We start from the raw sequence: 25,631 nt of genomic DNA on the forward strand, positions 1-25,631 counted from the left end.
GACATTTTCAGCATGGCGAGGCGCCCATGTTTGTTCGATGGCCCGCAGCTCCCCCTGCTGACCGCATGAAGTATCGCCCCATAAAGTCTCGCTCAGGTTGGCAGGTTTGATCCATATTTTACTGCCTTATCCAGACAAAATTTGACTCTATTTTTTTCCTTTTAAATCACATTTGCTTTACTGAAAAATGTCCAGTCCATTTTGGACAGTGACCGTAAGATCGGTATTACTGACACCTGCTGGTTATTTGACGCGCAGTTGTCCCACAACTGAAAGCGTAGACATTTGTTTTCCACATATCTAGTTTGAATGCTTTACCTTACCGAGTTGTACTTAAATAAAATAAAATTCATAATGGCTGCAGGACTAAAATGAACACAAATAATTTGCATGGATTTGCATTTGCAACGGATTGTGTGTGTCTCCGTGACTTCGACCGAAGCCTGTGTGACCTCTCGCGAGACCAGGAAGCTCCTGCGAGGGGCGGGGACAAGGTGGTGACTGTCACGATAAAGGCGGATCCGTGCCACATGTTTTTATTAGAGCCGCCATCTTGGTACAGGGACGACAGGAATGTAAGGGGTCCTCGATATCATCAAAACAGAACAAGTTCCGGTATTTTCCCCTGTTCCCTAACAGTTATTTTAGATTGGTCAAAATCGCCAATTTGTAATTTTTAAAAATTGTCGGCGTTTCTACCCAAATGCGAATTCCTCGTCATGTTTTTAGCAGATAACTGACACAACTGGAGAAAGATGCCTGACTCCTGTGCTGCTGTTGGATGCTCCAGTGAGCGAAACGCCGAAACCAAATCCCGTGGAATCACTTTTCACAGGTGAGGTGCAAGTTAGGCGTAACATCGATAACCCAGGTTTTAAAACACACTAACAACTCCGATTGGAACCCTGTGTTCTGCGACTGTGTTTTATCCGTTATATATCACTCTCAAGTTGGGTAAAATGCAGTGTAATGTGATCCATAAAGTGCCGGATTGAATATAACAGTTGCAAGCAGATGCAAATTAATTATGCATATATTGTGTGAGTAATCTTTGTCTTCTTATGATTATTATTCTGGAGAAAATTACTGACATCTCTGTGTACTTCTCTCACATTTTTCAGGTTTCCAAAAGACATGACTCTGAGGACACAATGGGAACGGGCAGTCAAGCGGAGAGGCTTTGTGGCCTCTGAGAGATCTTTGCTCTGCAGTGAGCACTTCAAAGCAGACGATTTTGACAGGACAGGGCAGATTGTCCGGCTCAGACATGGAGTCGAGCCGTCCGTCTTCTCATTCTCATCAAATTTACAAAAGGTTTGTGTTACTTTTGGCTGAATAATGTATTCATGCTTGACGTATTTTGCCATACTTGATATATATTTAAAAATTTTTTTTTCTTTTAAACATTTTAACAGGTACAACCAAGGACCACGCGAAATTCCAGGAAAACCGAAGAGATCCCAGCAGCTGTCCCACCTCAGCCTTTGTGTGAAGCTAAACCTCAATCCAATGTTGTAAGTACAGTGGTACCTCGGTTCTCGACCACAATCCGTTCCAGTCAGCCGTTCGAGAAGTGAATTGTTGGAGGGGTTGCCGAGTGAGTGAGGTCTCTCCAGTAGTGAAGAGGTGCCCGGTGCGTGTCCAGCTCTGAAAGTGCGCGTCTGTGCAGTTCGGCTGTGACAAAGTCATAAACCAAGTAACGCTCTGTCCCAGACTCGCCTCATCACCACTGTATTTGTATGTGAACAGGACAGCATCAAGGTCATATTTAAACTCTCTGCTGCTCATTTTTTAACTCAAATATACACGAGTAGGACTACACAGACTATTCGGAGGCCCAATATATCCAATCGATTAGTGAAGGGAGAGCAACGTTCAGCTGCGGTGGCAAGGAGCTAGTTATCGAACCTGTTTGTTTTGACAAAAGTTGAAATGATTTTGAATTGTCGAATCATGTATCGTATGGTTCCTCTTTATTCGATCATTTCTCTGTTGTCCGCAGTATCATGCATCTAGCGTGGCCGGTTCGAACCGTTGTCATGCCGAGGCTTCAGTGCAAAGTCTGATATAAAGTCTGCATACGGTGTTTTCAGTTCTTTATAAGTGTTATTATTATTCATATTTGAGTAAAAACTGTATTATTTGAAAAGCAAGGGAATGTTTTAAAATAATCAATTCATTTATACCATTTGTTGCTAAAGCCAAAGTTATTAAGTAATCCCAGTGCTGCACTCACAGTTCAGTGTAGTACTTCCGAGGCCTGCAGGATAAAAAAAACAATCACGGTTTTAATTCATCCCGCGTCTGATTCCATTTTTCTTTAAATGAAATTCGCATTTACTTTACAAACTAACTGGATTTGTATCACAAATGCTAATTTCCTTTGTGAGTTTCACTCCCAAGTGGCACTGCAACAAATTCAGTGATTTTTAAAGATGAAACGTGATCAAATTTATTAAAATGAAGTGTAAGCAAACGGATAACACTTAACACATCATGGAGGTGGACATGAACATGACGAGTTTGGCGTGGTATTCACGGAAAATTCCTGAAAGACACACCATAATGACTGAAATCCGTTGCTCGCTCAAGTCGCACATTCCTGCCAGACATATGAAAAGACGGACCGTGTGACTAGTTATTTCCCTGCTGAGCACAAAGCGGAGAGCGGAACTAAAGGACACCCTTGCAGTTTGTGAAATAAAAAAATCATGGCAGGGAATCATGATATGATGGTTGGAATACGATGTTTCTGTACCATGGTTCTTTACAAATTCAATTCATTTGCCCTTTCATTGATGTGTCAGTGTTAGTACTATGCAAATAAAATGAACAATGCACTAGTTTTGGGAACAATTGTTCTTTGATCTGCAATTATTCACAGAAAGTTGTGCGTTTAATCATATTAAAGAAGAAAAAAGAGCCAGATGCTATGAACATCACTCTACATTTTCATCTCTCTTTCCACCAGGACCACAGCTATGCTTTACCTGCTTCTCCTGTTGCTCTAAAGGCCAGACTTAATGCAGCTCTTGCTAGAGTGGAGAGTCTTGAGCACGCGAGGAGGAACTGCATGATCCGGGAACGGAGGGCAAAGAAAAACCTGGATGCTCTTCTTGAGGAGCTGAAGGAGACGAATCTCATCAATGAAGAGTTGAGACAGAGGCTTGAAGGCGACTCAGGTACAGTGGCAGGGATGATATGATGATGTCTTGTTTCTTTCATGTTTGCTTTTCACGTCTAACAGGTGAAATGGTAACATGACATTTTCTTCTTTTCAAGCTTTTCCTGGTCCATTAGTTAGTTCCGTGTTTCACATTGTCATGATCTTAACATGTGTCGTGTGTGTGTGTGGCCATATGGTTATTTATATGGCGTTGAGCCGGCTTTTAGCTAGGATTTAGAAACGATGGCTGGGACTTATGCACATTTTCTAAATGGCAGACTGATACTGATGTGTTCAGTAGAGGAATCATTTCATCTCGGACACCTGTAGGGACGGACCGAGTGTGAGCAGCTGCTGATAAATGACACTTACTTCTGATGATGATGACGAAAGTTTTTTCTGTCCACAGAAATGTCATTCCCGTCCTCGCATCTCAGTAGAAGAAGTAGATTTCCATCAAAATTGCGACTTCTAGTCCAGTGTGCCTTACGTATGTTTTATTTATTTATTTTTTTCTTCCCTTCTTCGTGATGAATTTTCAAGTGGTGTGACTTATACTCCGGAGCAACTAATAGTCCAGAAAATATGGTAGCCACATTCAGCGAACAAAATAAACCCTGGTGCCTTCTTGCGTTGTCTTGTTTTAACATGATCTCATGATCAGGCAAATAAAACTTTTTTTTTTCTTTATTTTGAAGGTCCTGATTTGTCAGTTGCTATGTCGCCTGCATTGTCACCTTGATGCTGATGACTCCTGGGATGCTCCAAGGCCAGTGGTATGTTTGCTCTTACCGGATTACCCAATAACAGAAGCTCACTTGGAGCTTTTGTTATTCTCACATTTGAGAATTAAAAAAACAACAGCCAGAATATGTCTTTTACATTATTAGTGTTTGTGTGGTTTTCCTTAAAGGGGCCTGGACCTCCAACAACCCATCGGCCGACCAGCCAGAGGGCATGTGATGGTCAGGTGTGGTGCCTCACCGAGTGAGCAAGGCAACGCGGCAGAGCAGAATGACTCGCTGTCCTCATCTGCTGTAGAGCGGTCGACTGCTCCAAATGCCGGAGGGCAAGATCGGTAAATGCTGTGGTCAACATGGCAGGCATTTGTTGTTCTGCAGTCTTTTGCGGTATACACTTATGCCAGCCTGGTGAAGGACCAGGGTTCCATTGAATCCTTAAAGTCTGAAAAGGCATTCAATTCATGAATCCCAAATCAAGGCGATTTTGAGTGCGGAGCACGTATGACCTAGAAGTTATCATTTCAACGCTGTATGCAAGCGCAAGACTAGAATGGCCATTTGGAGTGAGTGTTCAACCAAACTATCTACAGCTTTCTGTTTACATTATCTGTCTATTGGATAATGGGACATATTTTTAACTTGCTTATTAATATCTGAGGATATCTGAAACATTTTTTAAAAATGTCAAAAATATTAAATCATCTGAACATGGACTTTCTTTGACAAGAAAATGGTAAAAAAAATTCGCTGTGTCCCTACTTAAAAAATGTGACCACGTAACTACATTTTTTGCAAGTTTGGTATGTCTAAATATTTGGTAACATTTATGTATTAAAAATAATTTACAGATTCACTGTTGTGGCAACATCGCGTGATCACGATGGCGGTACAAACTAAACAGTGACGTGGTTGCCCTCGGGACTCTCATAGCAGATGCACATCGCCGTACATGTATGCAGCAACTTTTGGTCTAGATGTTTGCTTCGGTCCAAGAATTGACTCTCCAACCAACCTAAACCGATATAATAAGCCTGTCATATTTTAAAGGGTTTCTGTACTGCTAGTTTCCTTTGATGTTTAAGAGTTTTAATAAAGCTATGAACAATGTTGTTGTTCTTCACCTCATCAGACTTGTACTGACTAAGTGAAGATGTTGAAAAACCAGTTAAAGCTTTTGTTTTATTGACACAAGGGAGGGTAATGTAGTTCCTTGTGGGAACAAATTGTTTTCACCATTGTGAGGTTCACAGTTTTTACAGTGCGACATGAAGGGCTCAGGGTTGTTGTGTTATCGGGGTTCAACAACACAACCTGAAATTGTTTCGATTGGTATCACTAATACCTGCTGGTTATCTGTCTCACCTCACGGCTGCTCATCCACGATTTACTGCTATTTCAAGATAACTTCAGATTTTTGGTGCCCGCACAGTTTTCAACAGCGATAGTGCGTTGATCTTTTCCAAGACTGGCGCCTTACCACGACCGAAGCGCGAGATCTCGCGGGACCAGGTGCCGCGGGGCGGAGACAGGCTGATGACGAAGGCGGACGCTTTACCACCCAGCGGAGGGATGTTTTTTCAGGGCCGCCATCTTGGTACAGGGACAGCAGCCAAGTAAGGGGTCCGCAACATGAAATTGGAATAATTTCCAGCAAATCTCTTTCAAACAGATTTCTCAAAATCGCCACACACGTAGAAATATAAACATTACAAATGCGAATTCCTCGTCATGTTTTTAGCAGATAACTGACACAACTGGAGAAAGATGCCTGACTCCTGTGCTGCTGTTGGATGCTCCAGTGAGCGAAACGCCGAAACCAAATCCCGTGGAATCACTTTTCACAGGTGAGGTGCAAGTTAGGCGTAACATCGATAACCCAGGTTTTAAAACACACTAGCAACTCCGATATAAACCTTGTGATCTGCGACTCTGTTCTAGCTATAATATATCATACTCAATTTTGGTTAAAATGCTGTGTTATGTGATCAATAAACTGTTGAACTGAGGCTGGAGAAATTACTTAAATAGAATAGCGCAGTTAATAATAACCATATTTAAAATGTGTGTATAGTGTTATTAGACTTATTTTTATCATGTAGAAAATTACTGACGTCCTTGGCTACTTTTGTCACATCTGTGAGGTTCCCCAAAGACATGACTCTGAGGACACAATGGGAGCGGGCAGTGAAACGGAGCGGCTTTGTGGCCTCTGCTGTGCTCTGCAGTGAGCACTTCAAAGCAGATGACTTTGACAGGACGGGGCAGACCGTCAGGCTTAGACATGGAGTCACACCTTCTGTCTTCTCGTTCGCATCTCATTTACAAAAGGTATGTGTGACCTGTGGCTGAATAATTTATTATGTCTGTGCCTATGATTCACTTCTGTTAATTTGATAGCTACGCATTCTGCCACACTCCTCTAAACTTTTTAAATAATGTACAGCACACTTTCTAATGTAGAATAATTACATAATGTATATAACCTTTTCAAAATTGTGTTTTTTATTTTTTTATTTTTTTGCATTTTAGCAGGTACAACCAAGGACCACACGAAATTCGAGGAAAATTGAAGAGAGCCCAGCAGTGGACCAGCCTAAAGCTATACGTGAAGCTAAACCTCAATCCAATGTTGTAAGTATTCATAACTGTACACTAGAGCATCTAGGTCCTAGTCGTATTTAAACCTCTCTGCCACACATTTTACTCTAACTCCAATACAGGAGAAATACAGAAATTCCAAACTTGCATAAATGCTAGTGCCCCTACTTACCAATGTGTTCACATTTGTACAACATATTTAAGTGGTTTAATATGTGTTCCAGATGCCCATTCCCGAGGCGGCAACCGTGGGATTGATGGATAAGATAAAGAATGTGAGTTAGCGGCATCTGTCAATGATGTTTTAGAAACATCACTCTACATTTTCATCTCTCTTTCCACCAGGACCACAGCTATGCTTTACCTGCTTCTCCTGTTGCTCTAAAGGCCAAACTTAATGCAGCTCTTGCTAGAGTGGAGAGTCTCGAGCACGCGAGGAGGAACTGCATGATCCGGGAACGGAGGGCAAAGAAAAACCTGGATGCTCTCCTTGAGGAGCTGAGGGAGACGAGCCTCATCAATGCAGAGTTGAGACAGAGGCTTGAAGGCGACTCAGGTACAGTGGCAGGGTATGTCTTGATGTCTTGGTTGTTTTTCAGGTGAAATTGTGTCATAACATAAACATATAACATTACATATATAATGTCATACAGGTTATGCCTTTTCTGTTCCATTTTAATGTTGTCCTGAATTGGCCCAGCCTTGAAAGAGGCACTCAGTAATTTTGTACCTGGTTAATTGACCAGTTAATACAGTAGTTTGTACAGTCAATAAATGCCACAGACAGGGTTTCTGCCAGGCTTTTGGCAGAGCCTCCCTCATCCACCCTTCAAAACAGCAGCACTGCATGTCTGGTCTTATCTTCTTCACCGTGTGAATATTCCTCTCCAGAATGTTTTTATGCTTCTTCTACCAAACTACAAACTCCCTCATCTCCTCGACCAGGGTGATAGTTCTCAATCCCTATTTGCATGTACATGACAGAAACACGTACCGGTACACAACATTGCACAGATTGTCCGCCATCTGCTTGTGTACTATGCAATAAATGTGCGATAATTGTCAGGAATGAACATTTATTGGTCCCCGAAATGCGACTTATAGTCCAGTGCAATTTACATGTGTTTATTCCTCGTCATGAGGGTGGTGTGACCAGTTTATAGTCTGAACAAAAATCCCTGGTGATTTTCCTGAGGTGCGTTGTTTTAACACGATCAGACAAATGTAATGCGTTTCTCTTGAAGGTCCCTGTTTGTCTTTGTCGCCTGAATTGTCACCTTGATGCTGATGACTCCTGGGATGCTTCAAGGCCTGTGGTATGTTTGCACTTACCGGATTAGCCAACGTCACTTGGAGCTTCTATTAATTCACATTTTACAGTTGACTGAGGTGTTTTTCATCATTTGTGTGTGTGTGTGTGGTTTTCCTTTAAGGGGCCTGGACAACAACAACCCATCTGCCGACCAGCCAGAGGCCATGTGATGGTCAGGTGTGGTCCCTCACCAAGTGAGCAAGGCTGTAGAGCTGTCCACTGCTGCAAATGCTGGGGAGCTTTCGTGGTCGTGCTTCCGTCAGGATTTGTGTTCAGCAGGTTCTGAGAAGGCTCTTGTGCCATTTGTTTGTATCAGCCTGGTAAAGGGTCTACCTCATGTGATGAGAAAATAATTGTATTTTCTGGAAAATAATGGCAGCCTGATGATTCCATCAGATGCCAATGTGAAGGTCCCAATGTGGGAAAGCACACAAGGTGTCAGTGGCGACACGTGTCCAGAAAGAGGACGGTGCAGAGGCTGCGTTATTGCTCAGGGAACAAGGTTTTGTCAAGTTGGACTGCACCACATTGCAGTAATTGTTATAGAGGGATGGATGGCAACCCTGTATGTTACTGAGGGATTCAGGATGTTCTGCGGGTTATCTTTGATGTTATAGGATACACAATGTTTTGAGCATCAGAAATGTTTCCATCTCATCTCAATGATTCCTGTTTTACCACCTTGTAGGACAGGAAAAATGATGTCATTCTTGCAACAAGTGCAGATCCACACAATTCAAGCTCACATTTTAAGGTGCAATTTTATTCATTGACATAACTTGTAACAACGTGGTGTTGCAGTTGCTCTTTACATTTTAAGTATTTCCTGCTGCAATTCAAATATATATAGATATTTTTTTTTAAGTTAAACTGGCATTTTGACAGCTGAGAGGTATTTATGAAACAAAGCCACTGTGGTGTCCGACAGTCTCAGGCAGTCAGTGTACGGAGGTTGGACATGACATTGGTCAAGAGATTTGGGTTCTTTACATGAATGTAGTAAACTCCAGCTCCTCCCAGCATGGTGGTCAGACTGAGCTTGATCAGGCGACCTGTCAGAGATGGCTTTTCTTCTTCCACCTGTGAGAGGAAATACATTAAATAAGTAAAATGTTTCTCCGCCCATGGTGCCACCATGTAGACTGAGGCTCTTCATCACGGATACTTGACACGAGTGGCATCGATGCATCATGTGTAATAGGTTCTTGAAACTTCTGAATAAAGAAAAGAATAACTACAATAATAACTATTAAGTTAAGGTTAGTTTTCGAACAGTGGTGAGGCTTTCGTCATTGCTTTTGTGCGATTGAGGGACATTTCTAAACCAAGAACTTCTCGCCATACTAACAGAGGCTTGCTTTAAAATAAGGACAATCCTTCAAAATAAGATAAATTCAACTGAAGTGGCCTTTTTGCACCTGATGAACCACAAACTTTCTCCTATTTAACTTAATTTAAGGAGATGAATGAGAAACAAGGATATAGATGTGAGACCTTTCTTGTCTTCAGTGCCTGGTACATGCGGTCAAACTGGGTGAAGATGGCTCTGCGGGCGCCGTCCCATTTCCCAGGTCCCATCAAGCGGTACTGGTATGCTGTTACGGGTCCCCACAGAACTCTCTTGAACAGCTGGTAGTCGGTGAAGAAGAGCCAGGGCAGGCTGGGACGCGCACCGATCTCTCCAGCAAGCTCATCCATGTAGGAAACAAAGTCCACTTGCAGAGGGGTCAGCTTTGACACGATATAGCTGTGGAGGAAACATCATCAGTTTAAATATGGTTTTGTACATTTTTAGTAGCAATGATGAACGTTGAGGAGCGATAAAGTTTGGAGCAAATTACTGATTCTCGATGTCTTTGGTGTCGTGTTCCACAGCCTTGATCATGGCGCTGTTTGAGGGCAACTTCTTCAGACCTGAAGATGAAAAAAAAATAAAGGAGATTATTTCAAAGACAACTGTTGGACAAATTAATAAAAGCCGGTTTTCCATGTTAAACTCATTTTTGCGTTTTTCAGTTGTGCTTTACCCTCACGAGGTTATGAACTCTTTCCCTCCTCAACTATTCTATTACCAACATCAACACCATATCTGGTCCAAGAAACAAAAAAATCTATTGAACTAGGAACGCATTGAGAGAACACAACTCCAATGAGGAATTTCTCACTTCGCATCAGCCTGACTACCTGATCACCACTGACGTTGGTGGAACATCATTGTTGCCAAGCTCCAGTGATCTTGTCCAGCAATATTGAATGAATAACAACACATTTTGGCACCATAGTCACATGGAAGTTTATTTATTGTAGTTTGATGGAATGCTGTGTTTTAGGTTGTTCATTCCAGATTCTGATCTTTGAGCTTTTTTGAACATTACCTGAAATTTGAATTGAAATTCTTGGAATTATTTTGGTCGACAGATGGAGAGATAAACAATGTTGGTCACACTGCCATCATTGGTGGCTATGTCATCACCATTAGATAATGGCAGTCGAGGTGTTCAGTACATAAAGAGATTATTTTTCTGACAAAACACGTGTTCTTTGTGGGCCCAAAGTTGTTATGGAGCAAATGGCTGATTCTCACCTTTGAAGACCAGTGACACCCAGCGGGCTTGCATTTCTGCCTGAGGCATGATGGCGCCGAGGGCATGGATGAATCCAACCACGGCCAGAGTGGGATGCTCCATGTTTGGGGGGAACACGTGCTTGTACAGACCCACTCGGTGGCCAGTCTTGTACATGGCGTCTTTCGGCAGGTAGGGGAAGTCATAGTTGTAGCCCGTGGGAAAAACCAAAGTGTCCACCTGCAACCAGGGCATGTTGCTAACATCTGCCTTCAAGTGAAGTCACACAACTTTCTACTGACCTTTTCCACGATGGTGCCATCGTCAAACACCACAGTGGAGCCTCGGATCTCTTTCACATTGGGTTTGACAACGACAGACCCGGACAGGATCTTCATTGGCAGGTCGTCGTTGATCACAGGGATCTGACTGAAGAGCCTGTGAGTATGGAGTTAAGTCAGGATAGCTTAAAACTGCATGGTTCTGAGAAAACATGATGTCATTCTGGTCGATTCTGAGCAATCGATAGTCAGGCCTCTCACCTGTGCTTTGGTTTGAGAGCATACATGGTGTGGTCGTACATGGCATTCAGTTTATTTTCTCCAAACCAGTTGAAGAACACCATTGGAAACAGCTGGAACAAGATGTGTACAAATCGGGTGTTGTACTTCATGTCCACTGGCAGGCCGTTGTCAGAGACCTGGCGGATGACCCAGGCTCCACGCCGGGTGCTCAGGTACACCTGCAGATATAGTAATAATGCATATTTTTCCTCCCAGAAGGAATAACAAAACATAATACCACGTGAACTAAAGAAGAACCAAGCTTTGAATTAACCTGATCTGCAACCCTGCTGGTTTCCACAGCAATGTCACCCCCTGAGTTTCCAATGCCGATGACCACCACACGTTTCCCATGCATGTCCTCAGGTCCCTTGTAGTCCCAACTGTGGAGGTATTTACCTTCAAATGTCTCGATTCCTGGAAACAGCAGTTGAACATTTGTTCAAATATCCTGCTTTCTGTTACCATGCTGTGCCTAGTGTCCACTTTTATTCATTCATTTTTCAACATGATCTCTCAGCATCAATACTCTTGTCTCTCTAATACTATTTACCCCTTTCTTGACCTAAAATACCTTAGTTTTTATCGCCTACGATGCACCTTTAAGTTAGCTTACACTCATTTCCTCTTGAGAAACATTGTCTTTTGCAAGGTCTGCATCCAGTCCCTGAGCCTGAGAGGAGTGTGGTAGACGTGATGGCTGTCCTGTGTCAGTGAACTGAGCCTCTCTCAAGTGGCAGTCGCTATCAGTTGTTTGTAGATTTTCATAGGGTAGAAAACAGTGACTATGGTGTAAAATGTTCTTCTGTTGATACCTGGGAAGTCCTTGAGTGGCAGGTTTGGATAGGTGTAGTGACCGGAGCAGCAGATGACTGCATCAAAAACATGCCTTTCCTCTTGTCCATCTCTGTTCTCGGTCACAATTTCCCACTGTCCAGTGCGAGTAAAATCTGGCCTTTGCACGACTCGCTTCACAGATGTCTTAAAAAAGAAAAAAAAAAAAGATCATCAATATATTCCTCCTCAGAAGCGTCACAAGTCACTTTTATTTATTTTCACCTGGAATCGAATGTGCTCCAGCAGTTTGAAGTGTTCAGCGTACATCCTGAAGTACGTTAGGATTTTTGAGTGGTGCATGTAGTTTGGATAATCAGCAGGGATCGGGAAGTCACTGTAGCACATCATCTCTTTGGAGATGTTGATGGTGAGGGAGCGGTAGATGCTGGCTCTGTTGGGCTCGGAGACCTCCTACAGGGCATCATAAGAATCGACACACAGAAGTTTAGTTTGGCACAAACTTGATAGATATATTAACTGGTGCGTCAAAAGGCTGCAGTCCAATATAGGTAGGGGGCGCTACATGCCTTGAACTTCCACAGCCCACCCATGTCATCACTGCTTTCGAAGCAGGTTGGCACCATGCCCTCATCCAGACAGGCCTTCATGCTGGTCAGACCAGATGGTCCGGCCCCGATCACTGCCACCCTCTGAACCATGTTGGAGATGTTGCTGAAAAAAGTGTCATAAAGTAATCAAAAGTTAGAATGTTTCATGGCCTGCTGTTTCATTCTTCACATGGCCATTGAGCAACCCCAAGCTACTTGAGACTGCACCATGAGGTCAGTTTTAAAATGAAAATGTAATTTTTTAAAATTAAATTTAAATTGAAAGATGAAAATGATCTCACTTCATATCATTTCCTGCTCAACACCCTTTCAGCTGCACTTCTTTTGGCTTTTTTCAAATTACCATTTCATTTCTAGTATTCACACAATACGCATTTTTTTCTTCTTCTCCTTTTTTAAATTTTAACATCACAGCCATTCCCATCACTACGGGATTTGGGATAAACATTTTTGAGCAGTCATATCATATTGAAAAACAAAAACCCAAGAAAAAATGAATGAATTTATTTGCGGCTGTGTTTGTTGCTTGATGCCCATAAAATGGTCACTATCTTATTGCATGAATAAAATTGAAGATTGTCTGATCTGTCTACTGTCATTTTAGTCTCCATAGGTAGAAGGTAGGACTTACCTTGACCCTTGCGTGTGGAATGCGAGCGCCTGCTTGGTGGCATAAGCGAATGTCGAGCTTTTATAGCAAAGTGTTCAACCTGCCTTTTTTTTCCTGTGTGTGTGTTTGCTTAATCCTTGCCAAAAATTGGAAGTTATTCTTTAACAGTTGGCGACTTTGCTCAAAGTTCATCCTGCTCTCCAAATTAACTCACAGAGAGTGAGGAAGGGCCACCATCATCATCATGTCATGCCGGCTGCAGCGCAGAATATTGTGGAGAAAATTCAGCCCATTTCTAGATATTAAAGATCACTGACTTACAATCTTCACCCTGGAATGTGTGATTCACTGAGGAGAAGTAAAGTCTGCGTGAAATGACAGCAGCATGGTTTTACCTGTGAAGAGAAGAGTCCCTGCTGAGCACCGCACACGTTGGTGGAGGTTCATATTTTATCATTTAAATAACACTGCTGCCTGTTTGGAGTCTGCATCAGAGTCAGACTTATTTTTTGATAGTTCCTTGAGCTACTACTGTGTTTAAAAATTAACAATGACTTCATGTTCACCTAGTTCGATAGCTGGACTTACATAATTAACAGAGCGTGTTACAAAATCCCGACCCTCACACTGGCATCAGTGAGTATCAAGCTATTCAATCGCTCAGTATTGGCCAATGCTTAAACAAACCGTTTCAGGGAAATTTAGGGGGAAAAAAAGCACGTCTGGATGCAGGGTTCACACGTCCTACTAAACCTCAAAGACCATTAAAAGTCGTACTCCTGTACATTAACATTAATTGTCAGTGTTGGGGAAGGTACTTTGCAGCTTGTAAAACTGTGGTGTACTGTAGTTCCACCTGGCAGTAGTAGGAACTAACTATAATTCTGCCTCTGGCGAAATGTGGCATGTAAAATCACAACCAAAAGAAGTAGCTTCTTTACTCTCATCACACTCACTTGTTGGTCGAGTCATGGATGTCCATCATTGTGTGTGCGCTCAAATATGGCCACGGCTCGATGGTGTATTCACAGGTGCATCTCTTCCTGAAGCAAGCAAGCAACTCAGCCATCCAGGTAAATATTCACCCAGGACATCTGCACTGTACGGATGCTTACATTCCAGCGCTTTGTGTCTCATGAGGAATGGGGAATCCATTTTGTCATGATTTTAAGAAAATTGACTTATTTGCTCTCATTCTATGTAAATGTAATTTGAATTCTTAATAATCATTTTCTGTATTTATTCTGTTTTTGTTGTGTGTTGTTTGTTTTCCTTCCACTAGAGTCACCTTTTAATTTGCTCATTGATTCTGTTGTCTTTCGATTTTCTGAGGTTGGACCACAGGCAGCTGCGCTCCTAGCGAAGAGGTCAGTCTTTCCAGAAACTTCCTACGGTTCTTCTGAGGAAATATTGAGAATTACCTGGGAACTATTGTCGTCAGTTTTTCTGCAATTGGCCTGGGACCAACTCAACTAGATCCTCTCAATGTAGAAGAGCAGGGGTGGTGCGAGTGTCTCCGGGAAACCAAGCAGAGGACACTACTGTATATATTCTATCGCTTGTATTTAAGACCTTCTTTTTTCATTCCCAACACTATCACGCTTGTAAAGGTAGGGGAATGTAGGAAGACAGCCCAACTGAAGTGTTGATATCCCATACCAGAGCAGACAGTGCCCAAGTCTGAGACCCAGGTTGAGACCAAGACAGAGACCAAACTTCATCAACTTAGTATTTTTGTTCCAATAGAAGCATTTTGGTTCTTTGTTTATTTTGAAAAAAATGACTGCCACTGCTTTTACAGTAGGAAATAAAACAGTTTTTTATGACTAATAGACTATTGTATTGAATTTGGTCTCGGACTTGGACCTGGTGTGTGTCCACTCCGGTCTCAGTCCAGATCTACAACATTATTTAATAGAGCTGTGAAGTATGCGTTGAATAAAATGACATATTTATAATTCTTTCAGCAGCAAGATTGTCTTTAGCATATCATCATGTTTGTCCCCCACTGCACCGTTTGGATGCTTTCCTTTTCTGCCATCTGAATGCAGTGGGGAAGCAGGTTTCTTTTCTGCAGAGTTAAGTTAGTCTTTAGTCTTTCTCACCATAGTTTTCTGTACATGTTTTAAAAAATGCAGACTGCATGCTCTGCATTTTGCATTTATTTACTAGAAGTGAATTGGCACTTTGAGGAGGGCTCCCAAGAATACTATCTGCTACTAAGTTTCACACACTTTATTTATAAATAATAATCGACTACAATCACAGCATTTAAAAAGATAACCCACTAAACATCACAGTGTAATCACAATTGATTTACATTCATTGAGATATTAATAGTACAAGGCAGGCAAGTATGACAACAGTAAACTCATTTGACAAGTGAACTTTTACTTCCGTTTCATTTTCAATATGAAGTTCAGTTTCAGTTTCGTCAATATGAAATTAAATGTAAGAAAATGGCAAAGTCTGTATGCAGCATTTGTAGAATGACAAACAGAGACATCAAATATTAGATAGGTCGAGACAGAAACATCTTCTGGAAATGTTTTTGTTGGATTATTGCCAAACTGAACAGCGAACGAGACGTCTCAGAATACAGCAGCAGTGTGCGTCACTGACTGCACATCGGCTCAACAGAATTTGTCATTAAGTAAATCCACTAGGTAGAACTGCATAAAACTCTCCACAGAAATGATACATTCATATACATAATTTGCACAGCAGCCTTACTTGCGTGGCGGTGGCAGTGCTGCAATAAAGAAATGTAGATCCAAAATACAAAGTGCAAATATTGTTAAGTCACTCTGACAAACATGCTCACAAATACAACCTCTCTGTATGTGCAACCTCAGAAACACCTTGGGATGGAATGTTGCCATGACATTAAACTCCTTCTCGCCAACGTATAGTCGACCCTTTTTGTCTATTGCTTTTCCAGATTGGGACGATGAACGATAGGTACTGTAAACACAGGCACCCTGAAAATCATGGCAGCAACTGTGACGGCTTGGTGAGGACAAAACGTCCTAACCAACCCTGCGATTACCCATTGGTTCACAAAATACTAAATCAGTCCTGTAGAATATTGGTTCAGCGCTCACCTTTTCTATTCATTTGCCATTCATTTTAACATGGGTCATATTTGAATGGATAAAACTAGGATCCAATGAGTTCACTTACTATGGCGCTGAAGAGATTTATACATCAGACCTTTTAAATTAAAACAAATATGTTTTCTCTTCACAAGCTTATGTAAAGAAATAAAATGGTCCTATTCAACACTGCTGTGTTTACCATTCTCACCACATAAGCAGCATTTAACAGTCTTGTCAGATACTTGGCTTGACAGCAGTGTCAGTGTAGTAACAGTACTTTATTACCAAATATAGAATGATCATGTGCAGTATACCAAAACAACTTAATAAAGACAGCTGTCGATTGAAATAGATTTCACATGGTAATGGATTTCATTTCACTTTGCCACTGATCAATATGGCGTGATTTTTAATCCATTTATTCTTGCAGGTTCTATTTTCAAAATAGTGTGACACAACAGTGTGTTTGGTCATGTGGTCTAATTGTAGGTTCTGGGTCAAAGAATCGGCTCTGTTTCCTCATGATTTTTTTTCTTACTGGCATAACCTTGGACACAATCTCAAGTCACTTTTATAGTGACTTGTGAGAGTCGAGTCTGAGCTGGCTTGTTAGCTTGGGTGCTCTGTTCTGTCAGTGCATGAAAAACATCACATTTGGCAGCAGGCTTTTGTGTTTTAAAGGCTGTAGTCAGAGCACTAGAAGGTCACTTCAGGGACTTGTCATCCCCTCATGTGTAAAGCAAGGTTGCTTGAGGACAATGTTGCTGGTGATGTGAATGATTATGTGTTTTGCATATGATTACCCAGGAGTGCTGGGGCCCAGCAGTGGAGGACGTGAAACAATGTATTGCACAATGAATGTAGAATGATACGATAAGATTTGTGCTGATGCTAAATTCGATGGAATTTTACTACAGTTTACACAGAATATATTTAATAACATATTTATTTCCAGACTAGATTTTCATTAAACATACAAGGGTATTTTAAAAATGTATTAAGTTAAACTTAGTCAGGCTCAAAATTACCAATGTGCCAGAGACTAAGAAAAGCATGGGCCACAAAAATATATGGTCTTAGGACAGTGTAAAAAACTTTGAAATAGACGTTATTAGGGCCGAACAATACCAATGAGGTATGGGATACGGAGTATAAAAAGTTCATTTCGAGCCCTGATAGATGGGCGGTGTGTTAAGTCGTGCTCTAGTCGGGTCGTGATCAGAATGTAAACAGAGAGAGAGAAATTCATGGTTACGTAACACAGCTGACTATTTGCTGAAGCCGTGTCGGGAAAGATTTGACAGGTTCATTCCTGAAGAGATTGTTGTCTTAGCAGAATTAACAAGATGTTTACATTATCAACATTCAAATGTTTGGAGGTTGTTTTATGGATTTGTCATGAGGAAGGAAAAATTGGTGAATTTAATATAAAGGGGATAATAGCTGCTGATGCAATAAAAGTGTGTCCACGGAGATACTGTGTTTTAGATGCTTTTATCGCAAAAATATTAATTACAACATTTCTGGTCATTTCAAAAATACATTTCAAATTAAAGCAAATACTATATTTGACTATTGAAAAAAACTTGCTTAGCAAAGTGAGGATGTTACTGACTGTTCAGGTTCATCTATGCTAAGAATAGTTTAAGATCTACATCTGGAAATGGAAATTTTTTTTTTCACACGTCACTTTATCTCCTTCATCTTATTTCGCCAATAATTTGGAATGATGCCAAGCTAATATGGTTCAGGATTTTGCTGTGATGCCAAACTGCAAAATTATTGAAGTGATTGAGCTCCGTGAATGTCCAAAGTGCTCTCTCAGTTACATCACGTCTAACTCCAAAGCTCCTTTGGTCCCAAAGTTAAACCAGCTGACCCAGCAGCCGTTGCAGGGTTTGAGGGGACAGCCACATCATCTCCACCAGATTGTACTGAAGGTAGCCCATGCAGAACCCAAAGAGAACATCAGTCACATGATGCCGACCCAGCATCACTCTGCTCAGCCCCACCAGACCCACCCACAGATGGACCAGCACCCTCAGCGGGGCAGCCAGCACCAAGTGTGCCAAGAGAAATCGTCCACACATAGCGGCACGGGTGGCGTGGCCAGAGGGGAACGAGTAGCGGTCGACGGAGAAGGTGGCGAACATGTCCATACGATTATGAGATGGTCTGCGACGACGCACTATTGCCTTTACAACACCGACCAGGACCAGGTCCAACAGAAGACCTGCCGGGGGGGGGGGACATAGAAACAGGAGGTTCAACAGCAAACCCACATGAAACTGACAAGTACTGTTCTTAAAATGAACGTTTAGAAGAGTGCAGCAAAATTATATTTTGAACTATTTAAAAAATGTATTGACTTTTGTTTGAAGGAGACACTACCTAACGTAATTTGCACTGCATTCCCTGGGAAATATCAAGAAACGATCCAGGGATTGTGTCTTTGGTTTGAAAGATTTCTCACATTCCAAACAGGTTCACGTGGGAGTCTCTCAACACGAAAACAAGCTGGCACCACCTTCTGGTTAATATGAGCAGAGCAACGTGTCCTTTTGCCCTGGTCATCAATAATACATTCATCAATGGGGAATCAACAAGATGAAAAACAAAAAACAAAGACAAAGAAATCTGTCAGGCATAAATCGCACGACACAGACAAATATCCATAATCCAAATCTTGCACCATGGTATCCTCTCCCATCCATAGAATCTTATATTCACCTGGTAGTTCTTCCTCATAAAGAACACCTTAAGAGTAACAGAGAAGCAGGTCAGTGGCGCAAAGTGTCAAGTGTGACTGACTGGAAAATAGACGGCTCTGATAAGAGCCGCCTTCAGATAAGAATGTGATGAAACATAACTTGACCCCTTCACGCACGATGCAACATTTCTTTGGCTTGTTGCTTAGGCTCTGAAACAGATAACAAACGGTGCCTTAAACGGTGATGAAATATGATTATTGCGATGGACTCATGAGCGATCTGGCTGACGTCAAGCCTCCGACTGGGCCACTCCAGATGGCATGTTTTCTTTGTCCAAGCCCCTCTTTCAATTGTTTAGTCAATTGTTTAGTTTTCAAAGTCCCCGCACTAACAACGCTGGGTGAAGGAGAGTGAGGAGGGTGTCTTACCAATGAACAGGTTGAGCATCACTTCCTGTCCTGCGGCGCTGTCACTCTTGTAGAAGCAGTAGACGGTCCCAGCCAGCCAGGGGATGCCGTGTCCCGAGACCTCAATCAGCTTCATCAGGGGTCGCATGCTGCCCCAAGACGAGTCCTCGCAGGCGCAGACCCCGAGCCGCTTGGACAGCCACAGGTCTATGGCGAGCAGGGAACTGAGCGCGACGCGGAAGAAGGTCGGGTTCAGCCGGATCCCATCTTCATCGGGAATCCCCTGGCCGGAGCCGGTGGAGGAGCTGGAGCCACGCCGACGAGTGGGGCTCTCCGAGGCTCGGAGCCGAGAGGCGGCGGGGTCGGAGCCCTGCCGCTGTAGAAGATGCGGCGGCGGCGGAGGAGAAGACATCCGCTTCGTCAGCGACATGAACTCATAGCGGCCGTTAGCGCCTCCGAGCACCGGGCTTCCGCCGCCGCGGTTGGGATTCTTGGCTTTGGGAGACGGCATCCTTCCGGTGAGAAACGAAGCGGGGTCGCTGAAGTGACGGCGCACCGCAGTGGAGGTGTTTCCGCAGTGGTGTAGCCGATTCAGATCATCTGCGGAGCGCCGGAGCGATTCACGTCACGGTCAGGAAGACCGAGAGAGCCGCCATTTTTGTTGTTGACGCAAAGCAGTCTGGGAAAAGGTGTCCGCACATGACACAATAAACAAACCAAAAATTAAATTAAATTACGGCGCAACAGAATCTTTCTTGCAGGTAACTACAGAAAAATAATACAATTAATCACCAATTCAGCAACACAACTTATTGCATTACTTACATTTCAAATACAACAAAAATGCATTCAAAACTAAAATGCATTATAATAATTTAGGCTAATTCAAAACAGATACAATTTATACCAAGATTTTATTTTATGACGGCTTCGCGTATCTAGCCCCGCCCCCTACTTCCGGGGCACTTCACGTGTCGCGCGGATTGTACGTGTTGTGACTCCCTTAAGCTGACGGCACCAGTTCAGCTCTCGCCTCGCAGCTGCCTGTCGCCCTCCAAGAGCCGCAGATCGTCATCATGCCCGCAATTCTTCTCGGAGACGTGTTCCCCAACTTCGAGGCCAACACCACCGCCGGCAGGATCAAATTCCACGACTTCCTGGGTGACTCGTAAGTCTCCAGGCTCGAAAAGATTTGCTGCATCGTTTTCACGCCTTTACGCCATTTGCGCACCAATTCATTCTACGTCATTAAGTGGGCATCAAGTTAAAGTTAGAGCGAGCCTCTGCAAACCTACCTGTTCCACGGACCTTGTCGTCAGATAAATAAATAATACGCGTTTAAATACAGGCTTTTCTTCACCTGTTGCGCGCGCCTTCTGGTGGCGCGCAGTCTCACGTAAGCTAGATGTTTTAGATGATGTAAAAGGGAAATAATGGATGCATGTTATACGCTTCTTTGACTCAGAAGGTGTGGCGCTTTAGAAGAAGTCACATTTCCAATTGTTCAGTCATACGCCCATCAAGTGGCAAATACAAAACCAAATATTAGTTCATGTTAATTTGGGAGCGTTCTAGACAGTTTAGATGTCTCTGTTTATTAGACGTAATAATAACTCGGCAGTGCGGCGCAGACAAGGCGTCTGTTGTCGGAGGAAGAGGCCCCGCACCCCAATGGTCTTTGTCGGACTCCTTTTGGCAAGTTTGCAAATGTGCGCACAACATACGCGGCACTAAATTTCACTTACAATATAGCTACACCTGTGGACGAATTCATCAGTTAAATCTGACGACATTCAATTGTACTGTAAGCATGTTCTTTTCAATGTATATTGTGAGACCAATTCAAGTTCTGGGGTTGGTAGAGATATTTACATATGGCAAATAGTTTAACATCAACTGCTTAAAAAGAAAGCTAAATATTTGAACATGTAGATCCAGGATTGAAAATCATTAACTCGGTCAAAGAAGAAGCTGTGTGTTAAACTAGTTATTTATTTTTTTTGCTCTTAATGCTGAGGAGAGTGTGGAATGCTCAGGTCAATTCATTATCACATGCTCTCCTGATTTCATGTAGCCATTAGCGTGTAAATGCCGAGTCTTTGTGTCTCTTTTGGGGAACTAACGTACATTATAACACACATTAGTTTAGGATCGGAATTGTTACGCTGTGGTCACATTTGTTCCATTTTTGTTCACCATCTTATCTGGCTGTGTTAACTCCCATGTGAAACAAGTTATGTCACTGAAGTTCTTGGAGTCATATGAGGTTGCTCTCATTCTGATTGCATAAATCCCCTCATGCCGTTGCACTTGTAGCAGCTGGTCTCTGAACACCTGCAGCCAAACTAGCCCGAGGTGTTCCGTTCTCAATGTTCTATGAGGACCGTTCCTCCACCCAGACATCCACTCTCACCTATCTGAGCTACTTTCCACCCCACAGCTGTGCAAACTATATATTGGTAATTTTATCTGTTTATGTAAACTTTATTATTCTAGGTGGGTCCCTTGTGAACCGGTTCTCATTTATAACGATGGACTGGACAAGTGGCAGCACAAAGTGCAAAAGCAAAAAGATATGACATAAGAATAAATCAATTGTGCTGTAAAGCAGGGCCATGTGTGTTGTACCGCTGAAGATTTAATAGAAGAGAGTGGGAGAGAGCTAAGCTTAAATCTGCCACTGATAAAAAGTGATAGAAAAGAAGCGCATCCAAATGAAGAAGGAGCTCTATCGTGACCAGAGTCACTTGACTGGTGCTGTCAATGTGGAGGAGTGACGGTAGGTATGGTGGTGTTTTGCCCTTGAGAATTTCATGTATGTGCAGAAACCTTTGAGCTTGCCTGTGGCCAAATGTTGTGAGTTCAATGTCAGATTCAAAGTACTGCTGTCAGTGGTATTATTGAACCAGTTGCAAAACAGGTGGCAGCGTGAGAGATAACATCCAGTTTGTGGAGGAGGATCTTTGCGGTGGACCTATAGATTGCATAAGTGGAATAAAGGCAGTCTGTCATGTGAAGATGCAACACCTGCGTAGGTTTTTGTTCAAAACTACTACACTGAGTACATATTACATAAGTTACTACACTGCAGCTCATATTGTTAGAGACAGAAAACTGACTTCTACTTATGCGTGTTTATGTGCATGTGCTGATAGGGTCAACAGATGCTATATAGGCCATGTGTGCCACTGCACAATATAGTTCTGCACTTCTGCACAACATTGAAAGTTGTCTCAGTAAAAGCAGTTGTTTTGGATGTTGCTACTTTAAGTGTTGTAGCTTGGATTGCTTGCAATCCACACATTAACACTTTATTAAAAAGCACCACGACTTCTATTTCTTTTTTATTTATTATCAAGCTTCTATACTCTCTAGCAAAGCCCAAATGTTGAACTGAGGTTTGTTCTGTCATTGACCTTGACCTCTTTGACTTGTAGATGGGGCGTCCTCTTCTCCCACCCGAAAGACTTCACTCCTGTCTGCACCACAGAGCTCTCCCGTGCTGCCAAACTCGTGCCTGAGTTCGAGAAACGGGGCGTAAAGATGATCGCCCTGTCTGTGGACAGCGTTCAAGACCACTGCAGCTGGAGCAAGGTGGCGTAACTCTCAAGTTAGAATGATGTGTAAAGCTTTCTAATTCACTGTGCACCTGAGACTCATGATCTAGGATTGCAGTGATAGCACTATTGACATGTGATCTTAACGGTTCACCTTGATGACATGAGAGCTTATTGCTCACAAAAAGACAAACTGACAAAAACCCGTTTCCTCAATAAAGCCTCATGCACGCCACTAAAGAGGCGTGGCAGCCACAGCGTTGTCTGACAGACATTCAAAAGCTGCAAAGGGAACTGTCTAATCCAAATGACAAATCTTCCAGTTTCATGGAATCCAGCGAGCTCTCAGAAATGTGCTCCATGAGCAAGTCGGTGGTGCTGGATTGTTGGCCTTATTTTTCTCAATGGAAGTTTTGTGAAACTGAACAGTGTACTAGTGTTGCCTAATCCTACCTGCCATAATCCTTTTTTTAAGACTAGGATAGGTGATACTTTTATCAATGCTATATATCTCTTATCTCCAGGGGACAGGAGGCGCCAGTTTGGTGTGTCAAATTTTATATTCTGCTCTGGATAATGATTCATGTGCTGAGTTGCTTTAGACCTGCGTGTTAACCCAAGTTGTGGTTCACTTCTTCTCTGGATGCCTCTAAGTGGGTCACGCTGGTGCAGCTACACCTCCTCTGTGCAGCCCTGTGATTGGCTGAGAGGCGCTGCATTCATGTGGGCTGAGTCTGAAGTCGGGGTCCATGATAATTAATCACCGTGTGGTTTAGTCCCATCCATGATCTTTAATCACCCTTGCTTCTCTTTCAAAAGGATGTGATGTTTTATGGTGGCGAGGCTTCAACCCCGCTGCCTTTTCCCATCATCGCGGATGAAGAGAGAGAGCTGGCGGTCCAGCTGGGCATGCTGGACCCGGATGAACTGGACAAGGATGGAGTCGCCCTGACCGCTCGCTGTGTAAGGCCACCAGTCATTCACAGCCTCCGGTGTTAGTGTGGGGTGTTATAAACCTCATAACATAAAATTGCAGTCAAGATAAAACAGCCCACAGTGGAAAAGGAGTATTGAGACGCCTCAGTTAAAAAAAAAAAAAAAAAAAAAAAGTAGAAAAGTAAGGGCGCAGGTCCGCGGAAGCTTGGCGTCTCACCCTTCTTCAGTGGCAGCCTACATGTCACTGAGGTTGTAAAAAGTCGGTTTGAGTTTGATCATGAAAATGATGAATGTAAGTCATGGGCAAAAAATATATCTATTACTCACATTGTCATTAGAGAACTACCTCTGTTCACATACATGAAGGTGGCTGTTCACTCTTTCCATGGAGGGTTACTAGTGTAAGTGGGTTTGTGTCTCCTGTCACAGAAGAACTCTTTTTCACTCTTCAGGTGTTTGTCATCGGCCCTGACAAGAAGATGAAGCTGTCCATCCTTTACCCCGCCACCACCGGAAGAAACTTCGACGAGTTGCTCCGTGTCATCGACTCCCTGCAGCTCACTGCTAAGAACAAGGTTGCCACACCTGTGGACTGGAAGGTACAGACTGAGCACTACTCTGCCTCGAGTATTTTAAGAGTTTATTGCCACATGGTTGAGCTGCTGTGCTACTGACCTTCGGTGTACACCAAACAAATCCTCTGAAGAAGACAAAAATTGAAAGACTAGAAAGTAAATGGTGACTGATAGGAAGCATTTTAAAATTTCAAAGACCTCAAAAGATGGAATGAAACACAGCCAATCCAGAAGTGATGGAGAAATGGAGGAAACTGTTTTGTCATTTGCTGAAATGAACAGTGAAAATGCTGGTTTTTAATCATGAGACATACATCTGTCACACGGTCCGCCTTTACATATGCTTGGCAGGAATGCGTGACTTGAGTTCTTCGAGCCACAGACTTCAGTCATTATGATGTGTTTTTCCGCATTTTTCCGCGAATGACAGTCGGAAACTGTCATGTCGTTCGTCTCCATGTTGTTTGTTTCCATGTTCCCACTTTGTTTTTATACGTTTGATCCGGTGAGGTTTCACCTATAAAAAGAGATAATTTTTTTTCTGAAGGCGTGGCGGCTCTCATTTAAGCCTTGGTGCACAGACACGCTAGTTTATGTGTGGCGGAAACCCCGCTGTGAGATTGGGTCATTTATGATATATCTCTCTGTGCATGTGTGTTCTGGGATAATAATGTGAACTTGATTCTGTTCGCCAGAGAGATAACTGATGAGACATGTTCTCTTTCAGGAGGGGGACGAAGTCATGGTCATTCCCTCTCTTAGTGACGGTGAAGCTGCCGTCCTCTTCCCCAATGGAGTCACCACGAAAGAAATGCCAAGTGGGAAGAAGTACTTGCGCACCACCAAACTCTGAAGACCTCTCTAGTTCTGCAGGCCGAGAATGAAGCACTTGTCTAGATCGGACTCATATGATGTCTACTTTTCTAGCTGTACTACACATTGAAGAACGTAATGTTGGGTCAGTGCCTTGTTTACCTTCCAACAATAAACAAACTTTTCAGTGGTCGACCTCGCTTGAAGCTGAAGTACTTCTCTTGTTCTACCACTAGCTGTCGCCGTGTTCCCGGAATTAATGGAATCTGTAGACAGAAAAGCTGTAGTAACGCATTTGTGCCGACAGGGGTCGGTAGATGCTCAGTGATGGAAAAATGGAGGGCGTGGCACCACATGGTTTGGTATTTACTTTTTGTATGTGTAGTTAGTTTCTTTGGAAAAACTACATCGTGGCATTGATGATGACCTAAATATTTACTTCACATGTCATGCAGTTATTGCGGTAGCTATAAAAAGTAGAAAATCAAAATCTTATCTGCAATTTTATTATTTATTTTACATTAAGTAGAGAGCAAATTATATTTTTATACTATTTACTAAATTAAACTAAT

General features: G+C 42.6%; 5 protein-coding genes across 11 annotated transcripts; 3 read left to right on the forward strand and 2 right to left on the reverse strand.

Moving 5' to 3' along the window:
- Positions 1–549: 549 nt before the first annotated feature.
- Positions 550–4,935, forward strand: LOC128749363 (THAP domain-containing protein 6-like). 3 transcript variants are annotated; one of them, XM_053848941.1, is made up of 8 exons: positions 550–615; positions 733–835; positions 1,122–1,314; positions 1,416–1,514; positions 2,972–3,182; positions 3,576–3,656; positions 3,865–3,942; positions 4,080–4,935. In XM_053848941.1, exons 2-7 carry the CDS (start codon positions 756–758, stop codon positions 3,906–3,908), a joined length of 708 nt encoding a protein of 235 aa, XP_053704916.1. In that variant the 5' UTR covers positions 550–615; positions 733–755; the 3' UTR covers positions 3,909–3,942; positions 4,080–4,935. The 3 variants fall into 3 exon arrangements, with proteins under 3 accessions (XP_053704916.1, XP_053704907.1, XP_053704924.1); XM_053848932.1 differs by having other exon boundaries at positions 572–835; XM_053848949.1 differs by lacking the exon at positions 3,576–3,656 and having other exon boundaries at positions 572–835.
- Positions 4,085–13,042, forward strand: LOC128749347 (THAP domain-containing protein 6-like). 5 transcript variants are annotated; one of them, XM_053848879.1, is made up of 9 exons: positions 4,085–4,244; positions 5,374–5,522; positions 5,648–5,753; positions 6,062–6,237; positions 6,439–6,540; positions 6,732–6,782; positions 6,853–7,063; positions 7,752–7,823; positions 7,941–13,042. In XM_053848879.1, the coding sequence occupies exons 1-8, from the start codon at positions 4,226–4,228 to the stop codon at positions 7,787–7,789; spliced, it is 852 nt and encodes a 283-aa protein (XP_053704854.1). In that variant the 5' UTR covers positions 4,085–4,225; the 3' UTR covers positions 7,790–7,823; positions 7,941–13,042. The 5 variants fall into 5 exon arrangements, with proteins under 5 accessions (XP_053704854.1, XP_053704865.1, XP_053704884.1 ...); XM_053848890.1 differs by having other exon boundaries at positions 6,895–7,063; XM_053848909.1 differs by lacking the exon at positions 4,085–4,244 and having other exon boundaries at positions 5,376–5,522; positions 6,051–6,237.
- On the reverse strand, positions 8,562–13,074 carry LOC128749343 (flavin-containing monooxygenase 5-like). The gene is made up of 11 exons (XM_053848865.1): positions 12,984–13,074; positions 12,311–12,455; positions 12,006–12,194; positions 11,762–11,927; positions 11,221–11,363; positions 10,926–11,125; positions 10,686–10,821; positions 10,404–10,623; positions 9,661–9,733; positions 9,314–9,566; positions 8,562–8,899 (listed from the first exon to the last, which is right to left on the reverse strand). Exons 2-11 carry the CDS (start codon positions 12,440–12,442, stop codon positions 8,750–8,752), a joined length of 1,662 nt encoding a protein of 553 aa, XP_053704840.1. The 5' UTR covers positions 12,443–12,455; positions 12,984–13,074; the 3' UTR covers positions 8,562–8,749.
- A 2,114-nt stretch (positions 13,075–15,188) lies between these two features.
- On the reverse strand, positions 15,189–19,842 carry plpp6 (phospholipid phosphatase 6). Its single transcript, XM_053854383.1, has 2 exons — positions 19,200–19,842; positions 15,189–18,293 (listed from the first exon to the last, which is right to left on the reverse strand). Exons 1-2 carry the CDS (start codon positions 19,687–19,689, stop codon positions 17,926–17,928), a joined length of 858 nt encoding a protein of 285 aa, XP_053710358.1. The 5' UTR covers positions 19,690–19,842; the 3' UTR covers positions 15,189–17,925.
- Positions 19,843–20,156: 314 nt separating this feature from the next.
- On the forward strand, positions 20,157–25,254 carry prdx6 (peroxiredoxin 6). The gene is made up of 5 exons (XM_053877828.1): positions 20,157–20,346; positions 22,616–22,772; positions 23,555–23,698; positions 24,124–24,270; positions 24,974–25,254. Exons 1-5 carry the CDS (start codon positions 20,255–20,257, stop codon positions 25,097–25,099), a joined length of 666 nt encoding a protein of 221 aa, XP_053733803.1. The 5' UTR covers positions 20,157–20,254; the 3' UTR covers positions 25,100–25,254.
- The last annotated feature ends 377 nt before the right edge of the window (positions 25,255–25,631 follow it).

Source organism: Synchiropus splendidus, chromosome 1, assembly GCF_027744825.2.
Source record: "Synchiropus splendidus isolate RoL2022-P1 chromosome 1, RoL_Sspl_1.0, whole genome shotgun sequence".
Taxonomy (NCBI): Eukaryota; Metazoa; Chordata; class Actinopteri; order Syngnathiformes; family Callionymidae; genus Synchiropus; species Synchiropus splendidus.